The sequence below is a fragment of the Geotrypetes seraphini genome, chromosome 4, assembly GCF_902459505.1.
Source record: "Geotrypetes seraphini chromosome 4, aGeoSer1.1, whole genome shotgun sequence".
NCBI lineage: Eukaryota > Metazoa > Chordata > Amphibia > Gymnophiona > Dermophiidae > Geotrypetes > Geotrypetes seraphini.
Window position 1 is genome coordinate 279,284,074 of NC_047087.1, and position 27,058 is coordinate 279,311,131.

The window sequence follows — 27,058 nt, forward strand, 5'->3', positions numbered from 1 at the left end:
GAAATGGAAAAACTGGGATCGGTTAAATTATACTTTCTGGTGGGAATCTCTATGCCACACTTTTAAAATGGAACGTATGATGGCCATACAACAGGGACATTATTGGAAATTTATGGATGTTTGGGAGCCATTGACAAAACTGTAAGGAATGATTATGGATTTGCCCTTTGAATTTACACATTCAGGGGGGGGAGGGGAGAGGGGGGAAATTGCATTATTATTTTAAATTGGGAAAGGTTATTAAAAGATTCTATGTATTTGTGTTTTCTTGTTTAATTATTGGGTGGGTGGGAGGGTTAAAGTGATTGCTCATGTATGTCTGTGAGATCAATGTGCTTTTCTTGGTATTATTATATGTACAGTATTTATATTTGTATTTTGCACTGTTGTTTGGAAAATCAATAAAGATTTTTTTTTAAGAAATCTAGAAATAATGTTGGACTCCTCACTAAACTGTGATTCTTGCCCAGCTACTGACCTGTAGTGCCACCCGGACCAAAGTCTGAAATGGGAAAATCCCACAGATGACTGAGAGCGTCCAGAAGAGGAAGAGAATGCCAGAGTCCTGTCTGATAGAGTATCTCTTGGAATCATGGATGCAGAGAACCAGCAGCTGGAATGATAAAGAGCACACGATTAGTATTCTGATTTTTCTTTCTAGCTTAATGTAATATTTTGTGTTGCTCACCAATTAATCTTAAACAGTAGGTTTCTGCAGGATCCTGGAAATGTTAATCTCTTGGAATTACTTAATGCATTTCACAGAAGAGAACTGCAGTGTGAGTCCCAGTTTTTAACTCTTTTGTGCCAACTAAATGTGTAGGCCCATAGTATTTCATGGCAACAAGGACATGAAATAGTTAATATTTCCCTAACATAAACGCAGGCACCTCGAGGGTGGAGAATATGGAAGGTTGTTTCTCAGATATGAAAGGCACATAAACCTCTTGCAGGATGAGAGGAAAAAGGACAGTGTGTTTATTATTATCCAAAGAGAGCAGTCCAAACCTAATCATAGGGAGAGGAAAGGATTTAACATGATATAGAAACCAATTTGCCCAGCCACAATGAAACAATACCTTCCTGCACTGATTTACTGCAGAAAATTTCCATCCAGGTACTACAGTCAAGTCAACCCCATGGGAATTTTCCTCACATGCCATCACATTTGGGATTTAAGACTAATCTTGGGAATGGTCAAAAGCAGTGGCGTAGTAAGGGTGAGGGGCGCCTGGGGTGGGGGCGCCCCTCCCCTGTTGCACTTGCACCTCCTTGCCTTCCCCCGTACCTTTTAGGCATTCTCTCTAATGTCACTTTTTGGATGTTTTTCATTTTCGAAAATGAGTCCCATAGTAAATGATGGTAGAAAAAGACCTATATGGTCCATCAAATCTGCCCAACAGTCACAATTGGTGTAGTGAAGGTGGGAGGCACTACCCACACCCTCCCTTCTACCCCTTGCGCCCTCCTCTCCACCCCTCTGCTCCTTCTGCACCCCCACACCATACTCGTTCAATCCCTTCCCACCCCCACACCTCTAAATCTTCGCCAGTGCAAGCAGCTTCTTTGCCTGCTGCTCGTGCTGGCTTTTCCTATGACATCACATCCCGGCCCCGCGACCCGGAATTGATTTCAGAGGGAACCAGGTCTGCACATTGGCAGATACTTTCCTTATGGTAGTACAGACTGGTTTGATTGCCTATGTTATATTATATAAGCTGGATCCCCAATCACACTACTGGGTCGGATTTTCACAAAAATGTCCCCAAAGGCCTGAATAAATCAGCAAACAAAAAAAAAGGGACAATAAAGAGATATAATCCTTAGGACCGAGAAGGAGCTCAGAACCAGGAAGTCAAGTAGGAAGTGAAGTAGTTATGGGCGAAGAGTGAGGAAGGAGTTTTACTCATCTGCTACAGCCAGTGTGAGGGGGTTCTCTGAGGAAGCTACTGGCGAAACATGTCAGGACCCGCTGGAGTGAGACAACTTATTTCAAGCTAAGTTTTTCAAACAATTTGCACTTTAACATATGTGAATCTTCTGTTTTATAAAGAATTGAACACTTGAAAACAACATATTTATTTAGACACAGTTTCATACATTTCTACCGATTGAAGATGGTGCAATGATAGATCATTGAAAACACTTACAGGGTTTGTCCCCGGTTTTTTGATTTTCTTACTACTCGTTGGTTCTGAGCACCTTCTCGGTCTTAAGGATTATATCCCTTTATAGTCCCTTTTTTTTGTTTGCTGATATTATATAAGCTGACAGATTGTGTTCTAGCCTGGCTACTCTACAAATGGATAGACTTTCTTAATCCAGGTCCTGCACCAATTGACATATTCTCATCACACCTTTGTTGCCACACAAAAGAACACATACAAATTTGTTCTTACCCACGTTATTGCATAAATTGATGGATTTGTATATAAAACTGCTGGTTTCAGGGGTCCAAGTGCTGGATTAGTATATTTCTCAATGTCCTCTGAAATTGTGACAGCCACCTCAGCTAGCGAGGTAAGGAAAAGAAACCCTGTGAGACACTAAGAAAGGACAAAGAGAAACAAGACTAAGCAACAAAATTATGTAAGAAATTATTTTTGGCCTATATATTGCATTAGACTGGACTATTTCTGAAACCAAGGTATTAGCTTATCAGATATAAATTATTTTGCACTAGCTTATATTTAACTGTTAGAGTCCTAGAGTAGTGAAAAAAATAAAATATTTACTTATCAAGTGTAAATTCTTTACCTTAGTTATTTCTATTTCACAACTGGGAATATTTCTGTTCTAATCTCACGGCCTCTTTTACAAAGCCGCGCTAGCAGATGCGCTGTGCTAACGACCCCGAAGCCCATAGATATTTAAAGGGCTTCTGGGCTGTTGCCCACGCGGCAGCCGCTAGCGTGGCTTTGTAAAAGAGGCCGTCAGTGTTTCACTTTGTGAGTTGGTTTTGGGGATATCCTTCTTTCCTGTCTGAAGGATCCTCGAGCCCCCTATGGGTGACCCCCTCTTTCCTGGTGAGCATTGGTATTGGACGCCAGTGCACTCATAAAGCTGCAGTTGCCAATTAAGCTGCTAGCTTTCACTCAAGGTGTGAAAAATAACAAAAACATGGAAAATGATGCATAACGCAAGATTCACCAAAATAATTTTATTGCTTTTATTTTTCCATCATGGACTTCAAAAGCTAGTTGCGTTAGCGGGAGGTCGTTATAGTTGCCAAAATGCTGGCCTTCTGATAACGATCTCAACCCGATACTTCGAAGCTCCCCAATATATACCTTCAGTCCAGTGTGACATCATTGGCCGTGGGCCTATCCAAATTAACAGAGGTGGTTTTTAAATTTAGATAAAGAAAATTCCTCTACATGTTTAAAAGTTTCAGAAATCATAATTTTTTTGTTTACATTCATTCTTGAATATACATTAACATTTTATTAAATATCCAATATTCTTTTTGTCCTTTTCAAAAAGGTATATTAAGAGAACCTGCAATTGTTAAGTGCTGAGATATTCTCAGCTCTCCCTGTCATTACAGTAAAGGAGAAAGAGGGGCTGTTTCCCCCTCTCCCTGAAACCTAACAGCTTCATGTTACACCTACACAGTCCTAAGCGTAGGCTTCCAGTGCCCCCCTTCCTATGCTTAAGGTTGGAACAGCAGTCTCTGACTAATTATTTCCAGATGCTGTGTTCAGGATTTTTCCTTAGTATTCTTTTTATAAACCATTTATATCACCACATATCACACATTCAGGGGCCCCAAACATTCATAGTTTCATTCATACCATGTATTTCATTCATAGTTTCACACATTTTATGTATCTCAGGTTGGGATACGTAATCTAATATGCTCTTCCTAACCAGCCTAAGGCACATCTGGTATCAATTAGAACCACGAGGCTAGAAGCGGGAAAACCCTGAACAAAGAGCCAAGCAGAAGATTCAGAAAGACAGAGAACAAAATGGAGTCACCACCTCAAGATGGAGGTCAGGTACATCCTGATTTCCTTCATGATCTAGCCTAATAGCAAAGTACATAAAAAGAATATTATTATGCTTTTCCTTAATATTAATCTATAGTGTGTTTTTCTGGCCTTGGCTACATCCATATTCAGATTTTTATTCAACAATTTTTCGTACACTTCTATTGGGTATGGCCTTAACTAACACATATGCTTGTATCTAACTAGAGTTACCCAGAATCATACGAAAAGCAGGCGTTTTTGTAGAAAAATTCCACAAAATACTGCACTATCATGTCCTGACGTCCATTCCATTACCATCCCATAGACATCACCCCCTACTGGCCACGAGCCACTACTGCTCACTGGTTGAGGGGCTTCCAGGTCTGTCCCTTCAGTTTTACTAGTTGTCAAGCTTGCATTATTTTGTTTCATTTCACTTATTAACCCCCATATTATGTTGTAAACGCAAATCGGTGCACACAGCTGATTTGTGCACACAATTTAATTGTTTAATAAGCCTAATCGTTGTTGATAATTGACAATTAGCACATCATAATTAATACAAATTGGATTACTTAAAAGTTATGTGCACAACTTGGTAAGCGTATTCTATAAAGTGCTGTGCACCAGTTCTAATTCATGAATCTGAAAAGGGAGCATGACTGGGGGATGAGCATGGGCATGCCTAAAAATTATAGAATCCAAGCCATACAAGTTAGGCACAGGGATTTAGGCCTTGTTTTCTTAGCATAAATGAGTAAAACTAAAAGTTGTGATGTGCAGTGGTGCTTAGCGTGATTCAATAAGGTACGTGTACCTTTTATAAAATCATGCTAAGCACAGTTCTAGTCTGCACTGATTTTTATGGGCACCAATATGGCCCTAAGTTTATAAGCAACCATCATCATTTTTTTTTCTCTTTTTTATGATGGCAGATAATGGCCAAATGGCCCGTCCAGTCTGCCCATCCGCAGCATCCACTATCTCAGCCTCTCCCACACTTTCTTGAATTCAGACACAGCCTTTGTTTCCAACACTTCTACCTGGAGACTATTCCACACCATCTACCGCCCTTTCTATAATAAGTATTTTCTTCGATTACTCCTGAGCCTATCACTTCTTAACTTCATCCCATGCCCTCTCACTCTGGAGTTTCCTTTCAATTGAGAGAGACTCGCCTCATGCATATTTATGCCACGTAGGTATCTCCCCTTTCCTACAAAATATACATATTGAGATCTTTAAGTCTGTCCCCATATGCCTTATGATGAAGACCACACACCATTTTTTATTTTTTATGTTCAAAAATTTTAATTAATAATATTTAGAGAAGTACAGTAACAAGAAAGTACACACCATTTTAGTAGCCTTCCTCTGGACCGACTCCATCCTTTTTATATCTTTTTGAAGGTGCAGCCTCCATTATTGTACACAGTGTTCTAAATGAGGTCTCACCAGAGTCTTATACAGGAGCATCAATAGCTCCTTTTTCCTATTGGCCATACCTCTCCCTATACACTCAAGCATCCTTCTAGCTTTCACCTTTTCAACCTGTTTGGCCACCTTAAGATCACATAATATCAAACCCAAGCCCCATCCTCTGCATACACACTTCTAGGTAGTTTACAAAAAGACACATAAAACAAAGAACTTCCAATAAAATAGCTACCTCAGAGGACAATATGGCACTACATGAAACTTTGGAGGCAGACTATTCCACCACTGAAGCACTGAACAAAAATATCAGTGAGAACATATAGATTCTTTTTGAATCTCATCAACAGGATGAACAGAAAACAACTCAGCCTGGGATGAATGGAGGTATTATTGGAAACAATAATTGTGAATTTAAAAATTCAAATTAGTAACAGGCACCTTACAAACTAAAACTAGGAATAAGCACTTAAATAAAGCACAAAATTTGACAGGAAGTCAATGAAGCTCTCACAAAACAAGTGAGATATCAATCCCTGTGCCAGCTCCAACTATTCAAATGGGCAGCAGTATTCTAAGTTAGCTGCAGCGGCTTTAATATAAACACAATATTATTACAATTATCAAAGTGCAGCATAACAAGCAATTGAATCACTAAATGGAATAAGCAATATGTTAAAGCTTGCTGTGTATTTATATACGAGGGGCCTCTGAAAAGTTCTCAGCCCAACTAAGAAAAGAGTGACGTGGAGCCATGAAACTTACAAGTTATGCCACACTTTTCATTTCAATGAGACACATGCATCTAGCACATGGGCAGAAATATAGGGAAACCAAGCCATCACCAATGAGGCTGGGACATCACCAATGAGGCTGGCTCTTAGGCATTGGTGGAATGAGGCATTATGACATCACAAAACAAGGGGCCGCTGAAAAGTTCTCAGCCCAACCAAGAAGAGAATGACATGGAGCCATGAAACTTACAAGTTATTCCACACATTTTATTTCATTCCATATCATTGAAATGAAAAGGGTCAAGAAAAGTGTAGAATAACTTGTAGGTTTCATGGATCCAAATCATTCTCTTCTTGGTTGGGCTGCGAACGCTTCAGTGGATCCTCATACTTACGAAATTGAGGATTATATGTTTTTAGTATTAGTGGGCAAAAATTAAAGGCGTACAAAATAAAATTATTCTGAAATACTGCAAATACAACATATACCATTTTTGTGACCAAAGCACTTCAAATGCTGTGTAACAGTCCATTTTTCACTGTCAAAATCTTCCATATCGACTAACTTCTCTTACACCATCCAATCCTATATACTAAGGGGCTGATTCTATAACAGCACCTAAATTGGCCGGCGCTTAAATAAATGGCGCTCGCCGCATGTCAATCACACTTAGACACTGTTTACAGAATCGCGGCTAGTGCTTCCAATGTAAAAATGTAGGCGTTTGAAATGTAGGCAAGAGTTTTAAAGGCCTACATTTCAGGTGCCTAAGTTTTTGGAGAATCACACTTAAGCAGCACCTAAGTCATGCTCTGCCCATAGAAACATCCACTTAGGTGTTAGGTGCTGCTAGGCACCTATCTTTTATAGAATCGAATAGGTGTCTATCGTCCAATTAAATTTTTTTAGCAATTATTGAGCCTATCTGGTATCATTGTAGACAATATGATGAAACCTTCTGCCCAATTTGTGGTGGTGGCCAAAATAGCAAACAGGATGCTGGGAATTATTTTAAAAAGGGATGGTTAACAAGACTAAGAATGTCATAATGCCCCTGTATCGCTCCATGGTGTGACCTCATTTGGAGTATTGCATTCAATTCTGGTCTTCTTATCTCAAGAAAGATATAGTGGCGCTAGAAAAGGTTCAAAGAAAAGTGACAAAGATGGTAAAGGGGATGGAACTCCTCTCGTATGAGGAAAGACTAAAACGGTTAGGGCTCTTCAGCTTGGAAAAGAGATGGTTGAGAGAAGATATGATTGAAATCTACAAAATCCTGAGTGGAGTAGAACGGGTACAAGTGGATCAATTTTTCGCTCCGTCAAAAATTACAAAGACTAGGGGACACTCGATGAAGTAACACGGAAATACTCAATGGGAGGAAATTTTTTTTCACTCAGAGGATAATTAAGCTCTGGAACGCATTGCCAAAGGATGTGGTAAGAGCAGATAGCGTAGTTGGTTTTAAGAAAGGTTTGGACAAGTTTCTGGAGGAAAAGTGCATAGTCTGTTATTGAGAAAGACATGGAAAGACAAGAGAAAGCTACACTTTGGGTTTTGGCCAGGTACTGGTGACCTGGATTGGCCACCGTGAGAGTGGGCTACTGGGCTTGATGGTCCATTGGTCTGACCCAGTAAGGCTTTTCTTATGTTCTTCTTATGTTCTTATATAAAAATGACATTGTCAGAGGAAGCTGTCCCCACCAATAGTTTCACCAACAATGGCCAGATAAGTTCTTTTTAAATAATGAGTTGAAAATTTTATTTTAAAAAAAGAAAGAAAAAAATAGATATGAGCAAATGAAAGTAAATTTTGCAGCTGTTCAATGATGACTTTAGAGCAGAGACTCTCAAATTTTTTTAGCTCTAGCACACTAAACAGAGCTAATGTTTTTCACAGCACATTATACTTGAAATCATAAAATTGCAAAACCAATAAAAAATTAAATTTGAGAGTTATTTATTTAAAATTCTTTAAGCTATGCATAGGTACCAGTAATTGTAACAATGGTGAAACTAAAGCAGATAGAATAGAATTGCTAATCAATGCAATGGGTGTGCTTGTTTTTGAGTGCAAATTAACTCAAAACATAGCTCGATAGTCAACAAGCAAACATGCATTTCATCATTCACCATCTGCAGTCATTCTCTTTTTTTTTTTATTTAATTTGTGTCAGAGCTGAAAATCCAAGTTCACAAAGATAAGAAGATCCAAGTGGTAACAAAGCCTTGATTGCTTTGTTGCTCAAGTTAGGATAATTTCTGCATAAAACTAAAATTATTTGAAATTAGTTTTGAAGGACCAATCATGTCAAAGAATGATGCTTTTTTGGGCAGTTGTGTCATTACGCACACAGATGCTCATAACATTGACAGACTCTTGCTTATGTGACATACATGTTATCTATTCTAGTGTATACGTATGAAGGGAATTTTTAAAATTAAAATTCTGGAATCTCTCATGGCACACCCGGAATCTCATTGGGATATGCCACAGTTTGAGAGACACTGCTTTAGAGCATATTTCTGAATGGTGAAAAGTAAACCAATTGGAAACACCTCTGAAGATTCAGCCCTTGTATCTACGAATAAATTTGTTTGAACTGTAAGGGGGTATACACTGTGTAACAGCCCATGACATACTTTACCTGCTTAGCAGGGTAGAGTTTTGTATAAGAAAAGTTGCGATTTCTGTGTTTCAATAAGTAGATAAGTCGCCAGGGTGCTGAGAGCCAAAGGAAAATCAAAGGAATCCACACCAGAATGGTCTGTTCAAAACATTTAGGCAGATCAGGATCAGGGCGTTCCAGATAGGAGGCATTCTGGAAGAATAAGAAATGGATTAGATTTGTTTACGTGATCTGAAACAAATATATTGATGTCTGTAAGGTATAACTGAAAAATCAATTTTTATTAAAAAGTTGAAAAACAAAAGAAAGAAAAAGCATAACATAATAACCTAATAAATGATGTAAGATAAAAACCAGCAAGGCCCATCCAGTTTGCCCAGAAAAATGACCAAGTGCAACGATTGTTCCATGTAGGTCATCCCCTCTCTGCCCTTTGTTGTTAGGGATATATTTTTATTGAAGTTTTTTTCTGCTGTGATTATACCTTTAATCTTGTCTTGTCTTTATTATAGACCCTTTTGGGCAAAACATTACTGATGTGGTGTCTGCCCTCCTACTGTAAAGCAAACACGAGTGGCATACAACTGTCTCTGGTGCACACATAAGGAGCTTATTGTGCCTCTTTGTGCATCTCCTGAGGGCACCCTTCAAATAGCAACAGTAGGAATGATCACCTCAGATGACCAGGATGAGTACGGTATAAGCAAATCCTTTATTGGGTTACTAGTTCTTGATTGAAGATTAAACCAAGGCATTCAGTTACAAGAGAAACAAGGAATAAGGTGTTGTTTCTCATGTAATTGGATGCCTTGGTTTAATCTTCAAGCAAGAACAAGTGGCCTAATAAAAGTTTTGCATATACTTATCCTGGTCATCTGAGGTGATCATTCCCACTGTTGTTAAGAACATAAGAACATAAGAATTGCCGCTGCTGGATCAGGCCAGTGGTCCATCATGCCCAGCAGTCCGCTCACGCGGCGGCCCTCTGGTCAAAGACCAAGCACCCTGACTGAGACTATCCCTATCAGCGTACGTCCTTGTTCAGCAGGAACTTGTCTAACTTTGTCTTGAATCCCTGGAGGGTGCTTTCCCCTATGACAGACTTCAGAAGAGAGTTCCATTTTTCCACCACTCTGGGTGAAGAAGAACTTGCTTATGTTTGTACGGAATCTATCCCCTTTCAACTTTAGAGTGCCCTCTTGTTCTCCCCACTTTGGAGAGGGTGAACAACCTGTTTTTATCTACTAAGTCTATCCCCTTCAGTACCTTGAATGTTTCGCTCATGTCCCCTATCAATCTCCTCTGTTCGAGGGAGAAGAGGCCCAGTTTCTCTAATCTTTCACTGTACGGCAGCAACTCCAACCTCGTAACCATCTTAGTTGCTCTTCTCTGGACCCTTTCGAGTAGTACCGTGTCCTTCTTCATGTACGGTGACCAGTGATGGACGCAGTACTCCAGGTGAGGGCGCACCATGGCCCGGTACAGCGGCATGATAACCTTCTCTGATCTGTTCGTGATCCCTTTCTTTATCATTCCTAGCATTCTGTTCGCCCTTTTCGCCGCCGCCGCACATTGTGTGGACAGCTTCATAGACTTGTTGATCAGAACCTAAGTCCCTTTCCTGGGAGGTCTCTCCAAAATAAAATGTTCACAGTTTCTGTCACAGAAAATGACAGGGACAAAGTCTGTATGTCCCTACACCCTGTTCCTGCAAGCTCAGTCTGACCCCATCCGCACAAGCTTTAAACAATTATGATTTTATATTTAAATCTTTTTATTAAAACAATGAAAAAGAACAATATTTTGTAAATTATCTTCTATAAATCACAAACAAATAAACAAAGTCCCCCTTCACAAACATACCCTCCACTATCGGGAAAACTGAACAAGCTAAATTACTATAGAATACTACATAGAAAAATTCATGCTAACAGAATACCTCAGGTCTTATACACACAGAACACAAAAGCCAAATACAAAATGGCTGACCAAAATAACAACAACATAAGTTAAACCAAAATCCCAAGAAGCCACATCTTACATGTAGTACAACACCAAAAAATAGAAACAGATGTATTTCCTCCTATACTGTGTGAAATATAAAACATAAGAATAGCTTTACTGGATCAGACCAATGGCCCATCTAGTCCAGTATCTCATCTTTATGATGGCTAATTCAGGTCATAAGTACCTGGCAAAAACCCAAATAGTAGCAGCATCCATGCCACCGATCTAGGGCCATGTTGTTCCTCACCCTTGTGAGAGTATTTGGTTTTGTTTTTCATTTTCTTTGGTACCCTTGGGATGCCATCAATGTTCTGACTAATTCTCCTTTTTAGCATCTTTAAGTTGTTAGAAAACTTCTGGTCTTGATTGCTGGTCATAGAAATGTCAAAAAGTAGAATGTGATAGCAGATAAGAACCAGAAGATCAATATAATCTGCCCAGTTGATCACTCAGTCTAATATCACAGACTTCAGCTGAGTTCTGAACTTCTCTCCCCATCTTCTCAATGAAGAATTCTTTATATATATTCCAGCCTTTCTTAAACTCTGTTACTATTTTTGTCATCACATCCCATGGAAGACTGTTCCCATGCATCCACAACCCTATTTTGACTTCTTATTCTAGAGCTTTCTTTCTAGTGTAAAATATTTTCTTGTGAATTTATATATAGGTTTGAAGTATTTGAATAATGTTAGAAACTATTTGGAAAGGACTAGAAGACAAATGTGTAAGCATATTGTTGCCTCTATGGATTTATGGTGTGTACTCAACTTGGGTAAATATTTGTTCTAGAAAACAAAGTTCAGGAAATCTCTTCTCATTTCTATTTACCATCTAATGAAGAAGTCATGAGATTGTTCAGTACATTTAATTCTGCTTTTTGCTCTTTGGACAATTGCCCAATTTATTCAATGAAAGTCATCCCTCCTTTTTTCCAGATATTATTAACAAATTGGATTAATTCTCTACTTGCTAAAGGAACAATTTCTTTGAAGGGTAGTTATATAATGTTAAACCCTAAAAATTTAAAGGCTGGCTTACATGATGTAACAAACTATAGGGAGTCCAAAGAAGGAGCCTAAAGGGGAGCAAGCACGTGGTGGAGCAGATCGGAGGATCCGCAAGGAGGAGATTGTGCTGATTTCTTTTTCAGGTTAGGTGCAGCAGACTGACATAAGCTGTGAGGGCGGGTGGAATAGCAGCAGGAGCGGAGGAAAACCGGAGGAGGAGATAAGGGGAGCGGAGAAGGCAGGAGAGGCGAGCAGAGGGGGCGGAGAAAGCCATCGGAGGAGGGGATTGAAAGAGGCAGTCGGGTCAGAGAGAAGAGAAGAGGCGGGTGGTAGCTCCGCTCACTGCCGACGTCACACCCGATCTCGATCTCTCTCCCCCCATAAAAGGGGACGTGCCAACGGAGGATAGTCAGCACTGGGCCAGCCTGAAGGGGAGCAAGCACGTGGTGGAGCAGATCGGAGGATCCGCAAGGAGGAGATTGTGCTGATTTCTTTTTCAGGTTAGGTGCAGCAGACTGACACAAGCTGTGAGGGCGGGTGGAATAGCAGCAGGAGCGGAGGAAAACCGGAGGAGGAGATAAGGGGAGCGGAGAAGGCAGGAGAGGCGAGCAGAGGGGGCGGAGAAAGCCATCGGAGGAGGGGATTGAAAGAGGCAGTCGGGTCAGAGAGAAGAGAAGAGGCGGGTGGTAGCTCCGCCCACTGCCGACGTCACACCCGATCTCGATCTCTCTCCCCCCATAAAAGGGGACGTGCCAACGGCGCGCAGCCGTTCGGTGCGCGGTGAAGGCGAGCGGCAAAGGCGCTCGCCTTAGCGAGATCGCCTTTGCGAAAAGCCTTAAGAAGAGCCAGAGGGCAGACTACAGGACACCTTAGGGCAGAAAGAGGTCCCTAAACACACTAACAAGCAGGCCAAACACACTCACAAGCAGGCCAAACACACTCACAAGCAGGCTCATTCTCAAGCAGGCAAAAACACTAACTTGCAGGCCAAACACTTTAACAAGCAGACTCACTTAAAGGTAGGCAATAACACTCTAACAAGCAGGCTCACTCTCAAGCAGGCTATAAAAAACTAACAAACAGGATCATTTAGAAGCAGGCAACACACACTCACAAGCAGGTTCACTTACAAGTAGGCAAAAATACTCCGACAAACAGGCAGACCTCTCTAACTATATAGAAGGCAGCCCGACACAGTCACTCTCACACTGACCTTAGGCAGACTTTTCTAATTTCTCTTTTTATTTATTCAACTTGGATATGGCAGGGAGAACAAGAAGCGTTAAGACTACCATCAAGAACAGCATTCCTGTCACCGAGGGGTTGAAGGGGGAGGTCACGGCCTGCGCTCAGACAGAGGAGGACCCGAGACGGTGGACAGAGGTCGCTGTGCAGACTGAGGCCTTCCCCCAGCAGTATACCACAGTCTATACGCAGACAGAGGAGGTGGAACAGCTGGACGGTGACATCTTGCAGGAACTATGGAACCTGAGGGAGGAGGTGAAACGCTTGCGGAGCATCCGAGAGGATGAGGCATTCATCGATGAGGTCGTCCAGGAGCTGTCCCACATCACCGTGCCGGCGCACGACGAGTCCATCCTCGAGACGCCCAAACCTTCAGCTTTGAGACCAATGATTGGGGTGCAGGAGGTGGCCGGAGACGCCGACTCCTGGCAGCTAGTGACCTCCTCCACAGGCAAGCGCAGAAGACCCCCCCCCCCTTATTTAGCTTCATCTTCTTCTCTTTCTCGTACACAGGGTAGCTTCACATCAACCCCACAACTCACCCTGAGGAACAGATTCCAGATCTTACAGGAAGGAACGGCCGACGAGAATCAGGAAGACGCCCATCACACGACTCCAGTTCCGGGGACATCTGATCGACATCCCCAAAGGAAGCGCAGAGTAATAGTCATCGGGGACTCCATGTTGAGGGGCACCGAGGGACCAATATGCAGACCAGATATGCAGTCGAGGGAGGTCTGCTGTCTGCCTGGGGCCAGAATACGAGATGTGACAGCCTGTCTTGATAGGCTTCTCAGGCCCAAAGACCACTTCCCAATGCTGCTCATCTACGTCGGAACGAATGACACTGCCAAGAACACTCTGGAGGGCATAGCTAGAGACTTCGGAGCTCTGGGGGAGAGGCTGAAGCAGACAGGAGCACAGGTAGTATTCTCTTCAATTCTTCCTGTTAGGGGCAAGGGAAGAGACAGGGACGAACGTATTCTGAAGACAAATGAGTGGCTACAACGATGGTGCTGGGAAATGAACTTCGGATTCCTGAATCACAGGGAGGCACTACAGGGACTCCAGGGATCAGATGGACTCCACCTGACCAACAGAGGTAAGAACGTCTTCGGACACCGAGTAGCCCGCCTGCTTCGAAGGGCTTTAAACTAGGTAAGTTGGGGGAGGGTACCCATTTATATACCGGAGCAGTAAGTAACAATCCTGATAAGGTGAACCAAAACTCCACTTCTAAGTCAGAGGTAAGTACCCTTGCTGCAAAAGATTCGCTAGGAGACACTCTAATTCAGATGGGTAACTCTCTAAAGGAGTTTAGACACAAAGAGTGGAGAGCTATGTATGTAAATGCACACAGCCTAGGGAATAAATTTCTAGAACTAGAAACAGAAATAGTAAATGCAGACCTAGACGTGGTAGCAATATCCGAAACATGGTTCACTGACTCTCATGGGTGGGATATAACTATACCAGGATATAACCTGCTTCGCCAAGATAGACAGGGTAAGTTGGGAGGTGGGGTAGCACTTTACATCAAAGAGAACATCAAGACAACTAGGATCACAGATGTCAAGTACACTGGGGAATCCATCTGGGTAAACCTGGCCAGAGGCGGAGAGAAATGCCTATACCTCGGTGTGGTATACAGACCTCCAAGACAATCGTAGGACAAAGACAAAGAATTAATTGAAGACATTGAGAATATCACCTTACGGGGGGACGTTGTCCTGTTAGGGGACTTCAACATGCCTGATGTAGACTGGAACACATTCTCAGCAACAACTTGTAGTACCCAGAGGATATTAACATCCATGAAGGGAGTACAGCTCAAACAAATGGTACTAGAGCCCACTAGGGCCCAGGCCATCCTGGACCTGATACTTACGAATGGGGAAAGCGTCACGGAAGTCTTGGTGGGAGAAACGCTGGCAACCAGTGACCATAACATGGTATGGTTCAACCTTAGAAAGGGCTTCCCTAGATCACAAACAAAAACGAAGGTACTCAATTTCCGGGGCACTGACTTCGCAAGCATGGGTGATTTCGTCCATCAGACGCTACAGGCTCAAGAAACAAAGGATGATGTGGAAGCTATGTGGTCAACACTGAAAAGGACACTACACGAAGCAACTATCCGCAACATAAAATCGGTAAATAAACAACAAAGAAAGAAGAAACCCCGTTGGTTCACTGATGAGATCTCACACCTAGTCAAGGACAAGAAAAGAGCATTTCTTTCATACAAACGCACCGGGGAGAAAGAAGCTAAAATTGAATACAAGACAAGGTCTGCAGCGGTCAAAACAGCAGTCAGGGAGGCCAAACTTCGAGTGGAAGAAACTCTAGCAAAGAACATTAAGAAAGGGGACAAATCCTTCTTCAGGTATATTAGTGACAGGCAGAAGAACACAAACGGGATAGTACGTCTTAGAACAGCAGATGGGATTTATGTGGAAACAGATTCCGAAAAAGCCAAACTACTGAACGATTACTTCTGCTCAGTCTTTACCTGCGAGGCACCTGGACACGGGCCATAGCTGGAAGCAAAGCCAAGCAAGGAAGACCCATTTCAGAATTTTGGGTTCTCACCAGCTGATGTTTACAGCGAATTGTCAAGACTCAAGGTAAGCAAAGCCATGGGACCAGACAAATTGCACCCACGAGTACTCAGGGAGCTGTGCGATGTCCTGGCGGAACCATTAACCATGCTCTTCAATCTCTCCCTAAGTACAGGGAGAGTCCCCCTGGACTGGAAAACAGCTAACGTCGTTCCTCTGCACAAAAAGGGTTGCAGAGCGGAGGCTGCAAATTACAGACCAGTGAGTCTCACATCAATAGTGTGTAAACTCATGGAAACACTACTTAAATGTAAATTAGACACGATTTTGGATGAGGGGAATCTAAGGGATCCTAGTCAACATGGATTCACTAGGGGTAGGTCATGCCAATCCAATCTTATCAGCTTCTTTGATTGGGTAACAGGAAAGCTGGACTCGGGAGAGTCTCTGGACATAGTGTACTTATATTTCAGTAAAGCTTTCGACAGCGTCCCACACCGTAGACTATTAAACAAGATGAAATCAATGGGGGTAGGTGAGACACTAATTGCATGGGTCAAAGATTGGCTGAGTGGAAGACGTCAGAGGGTGGTGGTCAACGGGTCCACTCCTTTTTAACATATTCATAAGAGACTTGACCCAAGGGCTTCAGGGTAAAGTAACTCTATTCGCTGATGACGCCAAACTATGTAATATAGTAAGTGAAAGCAATCTGCAGGATAGTATGACGCAGGATCTGCTTACGTTGGAAAACTGGTCCTCGACATGGCAGCTGGGCTTCAACGCTAAGAAATGTAAGGTTATGCATCTCGGTAGCAGAAATCCATGCAAACCTTACACCTTAAATGGAGAAACACTAGCTAGGACTTCAGAAGAAAGAGACTTGGGAATAATCATCAGTGCAGACATGAAGGCCGCCAAACAAGTAGAGAAGGCCTTATCCAAAGCAAGGCAACTTATGGGATGTATCAATAGAAGCTTCGTTAGCCGCAAATCTGAAGTCATAATGCCACTGTACAGAACCATGGTGAGACCTCATCTGGAGTACTGTGTGCAATTCTGGAGGCCACATTACCGTAAAGACGTGCTTAGAGTTGTGTCGGTTCAGCGGATGGCCACTAGGATGTTCTCGGGGCTCAAGGGTCTCTCGTACGAAGAAAGACTAAACAAATTGCAGCTCTACACTCTAGAGGAGCGCAGGGAGAGGGGGGACATGATTGAGACATTTAAATACATCACGGGACGTGTCGAGGTGGAAGAAGACATCTTCTTTCTCAGGGGACCCTCGGTCACAAGGGGGCATCCATTCAAACTCAGAGGAGGGAAATTCGATAGTGACATAAGGAAGTATTTCTTCACAGAAAGGGTTGTAGATCACTGGAACAAGCTTCCAGAGCAGGTGATCAAGGCCACCAGCATTATTGACTTTAAGAATAAATGGGATGCCCTAGTAGGATCCTTACGAGGGTCGAGTTAAGGAACTAGGTCATTAGTACTCAGACTTAATGGGGTGGGTCAGTAGAGTGGGCAGACTTGATGGGCTATAGCCCTTTTCTGCCGTCATCTTTCTATGTTTCTATGTTTCTATGAGCCAGGTCTTCAAACGAACTACACTTTAATGGCAGCGAAAATAACATCTACAGAATATCATCTAAGTATACAATGGACTCGACACGAGCTGTGTTTCGGCAAATATGCCTGCATTAGGAGTCTAAGGTTAGTCACTGTTTCTGGAGTAATCAATGCCCATAGGTATAATGTGAAACCATAAATTGTACCAATGAAGCGCTGCATACACTGCAGGTTTCTCGTTGAAAATGGCACCATTGGTACAATTTATGGTTTCACATTATACCTATGGGCCCATGTCAAGTCCACTGTATGCTTAGATGATATTCTGTAGATGTTATTTTGGTTGTCATTAAAATGTGGTTCATTTGAAGACCTGGCTCATTCTGCTCTTTCTTTGGACTCCCTGGGACTTGTGTAGAGTGTATTTTCTCTGATATGTGGCCTATTGTAACACATTATAGGTCATTGGCATCAATATAACTATTCGCTAAAATTATAGAAGCTGTTGTTAAAGATCATTTGTAAGCACACCTCAATAAATTTGAAATTTTATACCCTTCTCAATCAAGGTTTCAGCAACAACTTAGTACAGAAACAGTTGTGGGCATTTTATGGGCAGAAGAAAGAGCTTTGTTAAGTAAAGAGCACAGGGCAATTGTATTGCAATTTGATCTACCATGCGCCTTTGACTTGATGGAATATGATATCCTGTTATCAGTTCTTAGTGCTTTTGGTATTACAGGAAATGCTCTAAACTGGTTTAGAGTTTGGTTTTTTTTCATAAGTTGAACATATAGTGTGAGATTGGCACTCAATCAAATTCTTGGAAACCTGACTGCGGAGTCGTCCCTGTCTCTATCACTGTTTAACATCTTATTTTGGGGGGGATACAGATTAAATGTAACTGGTTACAAGTCATTTATTTATGCAAATGACACCATGGTTTACTTCCCAATATTATCCACAGCTAATGTGATTTCAAATCAGATTGCTGATTATATCAAACTTCTTGAAGCATGGATCTGTATGCATTGTTTAAAATTAAAGAAAAAGCATTTTTCATGTTAGGACAAACATCAGATGTTTGGAATGATAAAATTTTGAAATTTAGTAACACCAATTTTAAATTTGAATCTAATCTAAAATTATAGAAATCATTATGTCTAATATCTTATCTCCAGAGCTTCAGATTAGAAATTGGTTATCGGATAGAAAACAGAGGGTAGAGTTAAATGGTCATTTTTCTCAATGGAGGAGAGTAAACAGTGGAGTGCCGCAGGGGTCTGTACTGGGACCAGTGCTATTTAACTTATTTATAAATGATCTGGAAATTGGAATGACGAGTAAGGTGATTAAATTTACAGATGACACTAAACTGTTCAAAGTTGTTAAAATGCATGCAGATTGTGAAAAATTGCAGGCGGACCTTAGGAAATTGGAAGACTGGGCGTCCAAATGGCAGATGAAATTTAAAGTGGACCGTAGGAAATTGGAAGACTGGGCATCCAAATGGCAAATGAAATGTAATTAAATAAATACACATGGGAAGAATAATCTGAATCACAGTTACTGGATGCAAGGCTCCACCTTGGGGATTAGTGCCCAAGAAAAGGATCTGGGCGTCATCATAGACAATACAATGAAATCTTCCACCCAATGTGTGGCGGCAGCCAAAAAAGCAGATAGGATGCTAGGAATTATTAAAAAAGGGATGGTTAACAAGACTAAGAGTGTTATAATGCCCCTTTATCGCTCCATGGTGTGACCTCATTTGGAGTATTGCGTTCAATTCTGGTCTCCTTATCTCAAGAAAGATATAGTGGCACTAGAAAAGGTTCAAAGAAGAGTGACCACGATAGTAAAAGGGATGGAACTCCTCTCGTATGAGGAAAGACTAAAATGGTTAGGGCTCTTCAGTTTGGAAAAGAGACAGCTGAGGGGAGATATGATTGAAGTCTACAAAATCCTGAGTGGAGTAGAAGGGTACAAGTGGATCGATTTTTCGCTCCATCAAAAATTACAAAGACTGGGGAACACTCGATGAAGTTACAGGGAAATATTCTTAAAACCAATTGGAGGAAAAAAATTTTCACTCAAAGAATAGTTAAGCTCTGGAACGCATTGCCAGAGGATGTGGTAAGAGTGGATAGCATAGCTGGTTTTAAGAAAGGTTTGAACAAGTTCCAGGAGGAAAAGTCCATAGTCTGTTATTGAGAAAGACACGGAGGAAGCCTTGGGTTTTGGCCAGGTACTGGTGAGCTGGATTGGCCACGGTGGGAACGGGCTACTGGGCCTGATGGACCATTGGTCTGACCCAGTAAGGCTGTTCTTCTTAGAAAGGAAATCATTCCTTATATTGAATAAATTATGGGAAATCAGAGGAATTTTGGATCCTTTAGCCTTTGAGTTGGTAGAGCTTGATACTGGGACAATTAGATTACTACAATATAATATATTTAAGTTGCACAAAGTTTTTATTTTAAAAATTGCAGACAATCAAAATACTGCAGCTCGGTTGATATTTTGTTTACAAAGGTGAAACTCTTTCACCTTTGTAAACAGAAAATATCAACCGAGCTGCAGTATTTTGAGTTGTCTGCAATTTTTTAAATAAAAACTTTGTGCTGCTGAAAAGTTCTCAGTCTCCATTGAGGGCTTTGCACTTAGGGCTCCTTTTACAAAGCTGCGCTAGCAGTTTTATCACACGCACCGGATTAGCGCGCGCTAGCTGGAAATCTACTGCCTGCTCAAAAGTAGGCAGTAGCAGCTTGTGCGTGCGGCAAGTTAGTGCACGTTATTCTGCATGTTAAGGCCCTAGCGCGGCTTTGTAAAAGGAGTCCTTAGTCCAGTGATTTTCCATTTTTTTGTTCTGTTGGAAAAATACAGAACGTTAAAAGTGGAAAATCACGGTCTGCACAATCCAAGATGGCTGCAATTGACTGACTGATAGTAGAAGTTTCTGAGTTCCTCTCAGAATTTACTTTGTTCTGGGCATTTTTCTTGTTGTTAAATGCCAAAGAGATTGGGGAAAAGTGCTGGAGGAGCCTCCCGGCGCTTAAGAACCCCACTTACCACTATTGATGAGTTTCTTCAGAGACTCCAACAAGAACCTGTAATATCACCGGGGAATTGCCCACTGGAAACGCCACTTGGGAGTAATGTAGCAGCGTCTGTCCTAGGGCTGGATGTGACCTTGAGCCCCGACATGAGAGTTCCTCCTACACAGCCGACGCCGCAGGGGGCTAGCTCACCACGAGAAGTGAGCATGCCCGAAGAAGAATTGCTCTCTACTCCAGAGGCTGGTATGGTGGCGAACTCGTCGATAGACCCTAAAACCGGGACATCACAAGCTGGATTGGAGATGGCCACTCGTGAGGAAAAATTAACAGCTATTTGTTTACTGTCTATGCCGGTTTCTTCATTTAATCCTCCTAAGCTCCCGGAGGTAACATTGGAGGCTTTATGGGACCTAGGTAATTCCCTCAATCTTCGCATAGAGCATTTGAAAACTGAACTAAAACTTCATAAAGAAGAAATGCATGAACTAAAAAATGAATTTACCTTATATAAAACTGATGTGAAAAAAATAGGTAAAGAAACTTGCCTTAAAACAAAATCAAGATATGATGATTAGAGACAATATTTTTCTGCGGAGGAAAATGGAGGGTCTAGAAAATAACAGTAGAATTAATAATCTACGATTAATAAATTTTCTTAAGGGTCCAAGATGGCTGCTTCAAGCTAGACGCGCTGAGCTGTTCACGTCAGGTTTGTTCCTCAACCTAAGAAATTTTCTTCGTGTCGAGCCCTGAGTGGGCTTTTGTGAATACTTACAAGTATGCCCAAGAGAAGAGGCCGGAGTGCTGCTGCTGCCTTGCGGCGCCCTGAAGTCCCCCCTCTTGGCAACATAGAGCAACTCCTGAGGCGAATGCAGGAGGTCTGTCGGGCATCGTATGGCGGCCTGCTGAGGACACAGGGAGGCAAACCCGTAGCTGTTCCTCTAGGGCACGATGTTATGCTGAGCCCCGATGCAAGGGCGCCACCCCCACAACCTCAGATCACCAGCTCTCCCAGGGGTGGGGAAACCCCAGAGTCCGTGGTGTTCTCTCCATCAGAGGCAAGATTGGATCTGGGAGGTTTGGAGGTAGGGGCTCATAGTCAAGGAGCCCTAACGAATATGCCTGGGGATAATTCAACTTTACAAGGGGGCGATAGCCAGGAGACAGGCCCTGAAGAATACCTACAGAATGGTGAGCACTCTACTATCTTACAAACTTCAATTTCTCTGGTTAAACCTGCAGTGGTAACCTTAGACTCCTTATGGGATTTAATTGCTGGTTTTGCAAAGTCTATTACCCTTAAATTTCAATACTTGGAAGGGGAAATTACAAAACATACAAAATAACTGAATGATTTAAGAAAAGAATTGACTAACTCAAACATATCTATACAGAAAATTGAAAAGGAAATCTTCACATCTAAACAACTTCAAGAGACTCTGATTAAAGATAATACCAACTTGAGAAGGAAAGTTGAAATGCTTGAGAACAATTCTCGTAGTAATAATTTAAGGTTAATTAATTTCCCTAAACTTGAGATGGTAAATCCTAGAGAAATGCTTAAGAGATATTTAGTGGAAATTTTAGAAGTATCAGAGGAAATGTTACCACCATTTTCACGTGTTTATTATTTACCGATGAAAGCTTTTGTAGAGCAGCAAAAAAATTTGGTTCAATAAACTTTAAATGTTTCAGAATTATTAGAGACTTCTGATAAGTACTTAGCATTACCAGCAACTCTGATTATAACTGTGGTGTTTCCGCTAGATAAAACATGGTTATTAAGACTTTACTTTAAAAATAGACAAAAAGTTTTTCTTGGTTGTAAAGTACAGATGTTTCCTGATCTTATAAGGGAGACACAGAAGCGTCGCCGTGAATTTCTTCTTCTGAAATCTGGGGTTACATCTTTGGGGGCTACCTTTTATTTGAGACATCCATGTAAATGTATAGTGTGTTACCACTCTGTCAAGTATGTATTCTTTGGACCATCTCAATTGACAACTTTTGTGGCAATGTCTCGTCTGGATGGAGGAATATCTTGAACCCTATATTATAATTATGAGATCTCATTTTCAGTGCTATAGCTTTTAGCATCTTGCTATAAATTTTATTTTTTCTTGTTTTCTTTTATTTTTTCGCTATTTCTATAACTTGGATCTAGAACGAGGACTTGAGCATAAATAGCTAAATAATGTTTTCTTTATTAGATGTATAATTAATTTTAATATTAGATGTATAATTAATAATAAATATTATTATTGCTTTCTGTACAATTGTTATGATTGAATTTAAATTGAAAATCAATAAAGATTTAATAATACAAAAAAAATTTTTTCTTAAGATTCTCTCTACATCACCTAGAGACATGATTAAATGTTCTTTTTTTTGAAATTTTGAAAATTCCAGAAGACTCTGCCTCCTCTAACACATGCATACTATTTGCCATCGACTATACGAAATGAACAAGAAGAATGACCTGAACCGCCCCAAGATATTTCAACAATCTTAGAGAGTTAGCTAGACCAGCTACACTCTTAATTAAAGTAGCGCTATCACTGGATAAAGATTGTATATTAAAATTGTTTTTCAGAAACAGGATGAAGGACTTTCTTGGTAAGCACATACAAATTTTCCCGATGTTGCAAAAGAAACCCAGAAAAGATGTCAACAGTTCCTTATTTTGAAGCCTGGGGTGACACAGATTGGAGGAATTTTTTTTTCCTCCGCTACCCATCGGTACCACTCCCTCAAATACATCTTTTTTTGATCCCAGTCAACTGACTAATTTTTTTTATCTCAAAAGTGAGTGGAAAATAGAAGATCAATCATAACAACAACTACTCAAGAGTAAAATTTTGGTTTCTTGTCTAGCAGCGGACATTTGTTTTCTTTTTAATCTATGATTTTCTTTTCCGAAAAGTTACTCAATAATTCTTGGATCCTTATTGAGGACTTGAGAGTGATAATTACTAGATATAGGTTGAAGGATTATTTATATAACTCATATGATATTATTTTCCTCTATAATTTCAATTGTAAATTATTATTATTATTACCTATTAATCACATTATCCCTACATGATGTATATGCTTGGAAGTTATATTGAAAATAAGTAAATCATTATTAATAATAATAAAGAGTGGAAAATCACTGGACTGAGTGTATAACCCTCAATGTAAACTGCTCCAACTTTGATGGTTGGGCTGAGAACTTTTCCGCGGCCCCCCGTATGTTAGATCTAATTGGCTTTCTTCCTAATATGGGTAGAGGTAGAGCAGAGGAATCATGAAATTCTTTATTATTGCAATATCTGAGGCCAAGAGGTATATATTCACTTTAAAACAGTTTTTTCCTCTAATTTCACATTTTTAGTAGCTCAGATTTGGAATGCCTTACCACTCAGGTTAGACCTAGTACCAGTTATCTTTTGTTTCCGAAACTTCTGAAGGCCTTTCTTTTCAGAAAAAAAGTCTGCAATGTTGATAATTTTTTAAAATGAAGTTTTCTTTTTGCAATTCTTCAGGGATTGACTGGATTTCTTAATTCTCTGATTCACATAGAATTTGTTGGTTATTGTGAAATACAAGAACATTTTGTATTGTACAAAGAAGAGTAAGGAGGAAATTCTATAAATGGTGCCAAAAAAGCTCTGTTCTATAAAGGGAGCATGTCCTTTACAGAAGAGTGTTTAGCATGGATCCTATGCCTAAAGTTTTGGATGCCTGCCAAAAGCAAGTGTAAATGCTGGCACCCAACTTAGGTGCACTTCAACTAGGGTTATCATATGGCTCCAGAAAAAGGAGGATGGATTCAGACATCCAGGTTTTACTTCCATTGAAAGCAATGGAACCTGGACCTGGAAAGCAATGAAATGCTACTGGACCTGGAGGGAAGGAGAAGGAGAGATACTGCTGGGAGGGGAGGAAGGGAAGAGAGTTACTGCTGGACAGGAGGAGGGAAGGGAGAAGGAAAAAAAGGAAGGAAACAACTGGCAGGGAGATTAGAGGAGGGGAAGGGGAGAGACAGGCATACCATACGAAAAACGGCTTGACAAATTACAGCTATACTCGCTCGAGGAGCGCAGAGAGAGGGGGGACATGATCGTGACGTTCAAGTATCTTACGGGCCGCATCGAGGCGGAGGAAGATATCTTCTTTTTCAAGGGTCCCACGACAACAAGAGGGCATCCGTTGAAAATCAGGGGCGGGAAACTACGAGGTGACACCAGGAAATTCTTTTTCACTGAAAGAGTGGTTGATCGCTGGAATAGTCTTCCACTACAGGTGATTGAGGCCAGCAGCGTGCCTGATTTTAAGGCCAAATGGGATCGGCACATGGGATCTATTCACAGGGCAAAGGTAAGGGAAAGGACATTAAGGTGGGCAGACTAGATGGGCCGTGGGCCCTTATCTGCCTTCTATTTCTATGTTTCTATGAGAAAGTAGAGAGATTGATGATGGGAAGGGGTCAGCAGAAAAATAAGCAGAGAGGGACAACGATGGTAGATCTGGTGTAGGAGAGATAAAAATGAAGAGAGCAGTGAAGCTGGAATGAATCATGTAAAAAGGAGAGAGGGGGCGCAGGCTGGATGGAAAGGAGAGAGGGGCATAGAAAGAAGACAGATTCCATATGGAAGGGGGAGAAGACAGACAGTGGATGGAAAGGGCAGATGCTGGAATGAAGACAGAGAGGGCAGATGCTGGAAGGAAGAGAGTGAAAAGAAGATGAAAGCAGAAACCAGAGATGACAAAAGGTAGAAAAAATAATTTTATTTCTATTTTGTGATTAGAATATATCAGATTTGAAATATATATCCTTCTAGAGCTGGTGTTAGACATAACTAGGGACAGCAAAGCCCAGGCAGTGCTTCTTTAGCTTCCAGCTGGTTTAGGGTTCTCTCTGACCAGAGGGCAGTTGCCCTAGTTGCACTCCCCTAAAACTATTCCTGTCATGTGTGACTGCAGTATTCTGTTAGCATATTTCTGTGTAGCATTCTGTAATAATTTGGCTTGTTCAGTTTTCTTGATAGTAGAGGGGATATATGTGAAGGGGAGGGGAGACAGAGGTTTTGTTGATCCTTGCTCTGTATTATTTGTATTTATAAAATGACAATTGTACAGAATATTGTTTCTTTTTATACTTTAATAAAATACATTCAATATAAAATCATAACTGAGGCTTGTGGGCATGGGATCAGATGATTTGCGGGGACCGAGCTCACAGAGATGGGGCGGAAACGGGGTTTTTAAATTTTAGTCCTAGTAGTTTGCCAGTCCACAAAATAATTCTTTTATTTCTGCCGGTTCATGGATGTAAAAAGGTTGAAAAACACTGATCTAGTCCAGGCCTCATTACATCTTCCAGGTTTACAGAAATTTGATTCCATTTCTCTGACTCATCAGCTCCGAATACTATTTCTGGCACTAGCATCTCCCCTCTCCCCCACAACTTCTTCGGTGAAGACCGAAGCAAAAAATTTATTTAATCTCTCTGCTATGGCCTTGTCTTCCATGAGTGACCTTTTTACTACTCAGTCATCTAGCAGTCAACTTATTCTTTTACCAGTTTCTTGTTCTAATATACCATCGAGCCCAGAATTCCATCTCTGACAGTGCCCAATCCAGATCACTAGGAAGTACCTGGTAGATCCCAAAAAGTACATTGTTTCTTTATATTTTACTCCTAGGGATAAGAAGTAGCTTTCCTTAATTATATCTGGCTAATATTTTTTTAAGGACTTTTGTTAATTAAAAAAAAACATATCCAAACTCATTTTAAACCCAGCTGTTAGATGCTTTGATCACTTCCTCCAGCAAAAAAATCCACGGCTTGATTGTTCATTGTATGAAAACATAGGGGTCCTTTTATCAAGCTATGGTAGGGCAGGAAGTGAGGAGGAGAGGAACAGAAATAAGATTGGTTACATTGTGGTGTGATCCCCATGAGTAAGCTGAGGGCTGATTGGGAGGATTGGAATTAGGATTGATGTCCCAACAGAGTGCATGAGAAAGAGTAGAATACAAGTGAGCGTGGGAGAGGCATGGGGGCTGCCTATACATTTACATACTTATTGAGAACATATTTTCATGTATCCATATATATGTGCCCACTGTCTAACCAGTTATATGAGAGCATGCACTTTCACACTCAAGTACACCAATTTCTGAGAGAGCTTCACCGTAATCTGCAATAACATTTCTACGCAGTTGATCCTCTTGCTGTCTCTCAACTGTCAACAACTTTCTTTCATCTATCTGTCACAACCATATGATACGTTGACAGAGAACTACATATTGTATATCAAACTTACCCAAAATTCAGAGCCACAATACTTGTCCAGAGCTCCCGACATGTCTAGGCGGCTTCAGGGGTATTCTGCAAGTCCTTTCTCTGTGTAATTATTTATTATGGTGAAATCAGGTGTGTTATCTCAGAGTGATTCAGCAGGTTAAAAATCACCCTAACCCTTCTCCAATACACCATTCCCTTCAACTGTTCCAGAGTGACTGCCTAAGATGATCCTTTGAACATGAATTATGTTAATATTTAACTATTTAGAGTTCTTTCCTAACTCCATGAATTCTGTGAAAGAGCAGTCTTACTGAAAGCTTGGCTGAGGTCCTGCTAAAGTCATTTTGATACTATTTCTTGTGAATGACATTGTTTTGACCACCTCCTCGAAGATTAGCATGTTAGTTAATTGATGCAAATAATCATCAGAATGAATGCACCCAAAATCTCCTTCCCTTTCATTTAGTATGGTGTTGATTTATCTTCTATTTGCAACAACCTAGTGTTAAGAGCTCAGAAGAAACTGTAATTAATCA

General features: G+C 41.0%; 1 protein-coding gene across 1 annotated transcript in view; it reads right to left on the minus strand.

Moving 5' to 3' along the window:
- ABCC2 (ATP binding cassette subfamily C member 2) overlaps positions 1 to 26,737 on the minus strand; it is a 133,853-nt gene extending 107,116 nt beyond the window's left edge. The window contains exons 1-4 of the mRNA XM_033943489.1: positions 26,542 to 26,737; positions 8,792 to 8,965; positions 2,400 to 2,546; positions 479 to 613 (exon numbers count right to left, since the gene is read on the minus strand). Of these exons, the coding sequence (XP_033799380.1) occupies positions 479 to 613; positions 2,400 to 2,546; positions 8,792 to 8,965; positions 26,542 to 26,583 (498 nt within the window). The 5' untranslated portion in view covers positions 26,584 to 26,737. The remainder of the gene's footprint in view (positions 1 to 478; positions 614 to 2,399; positions 2,547 to 8,791; positions 8,966 to 26,541) is intronic.
- Between the last annotated feature and the right edge of the window lie 321 nt (positions 26,738 to 27,058).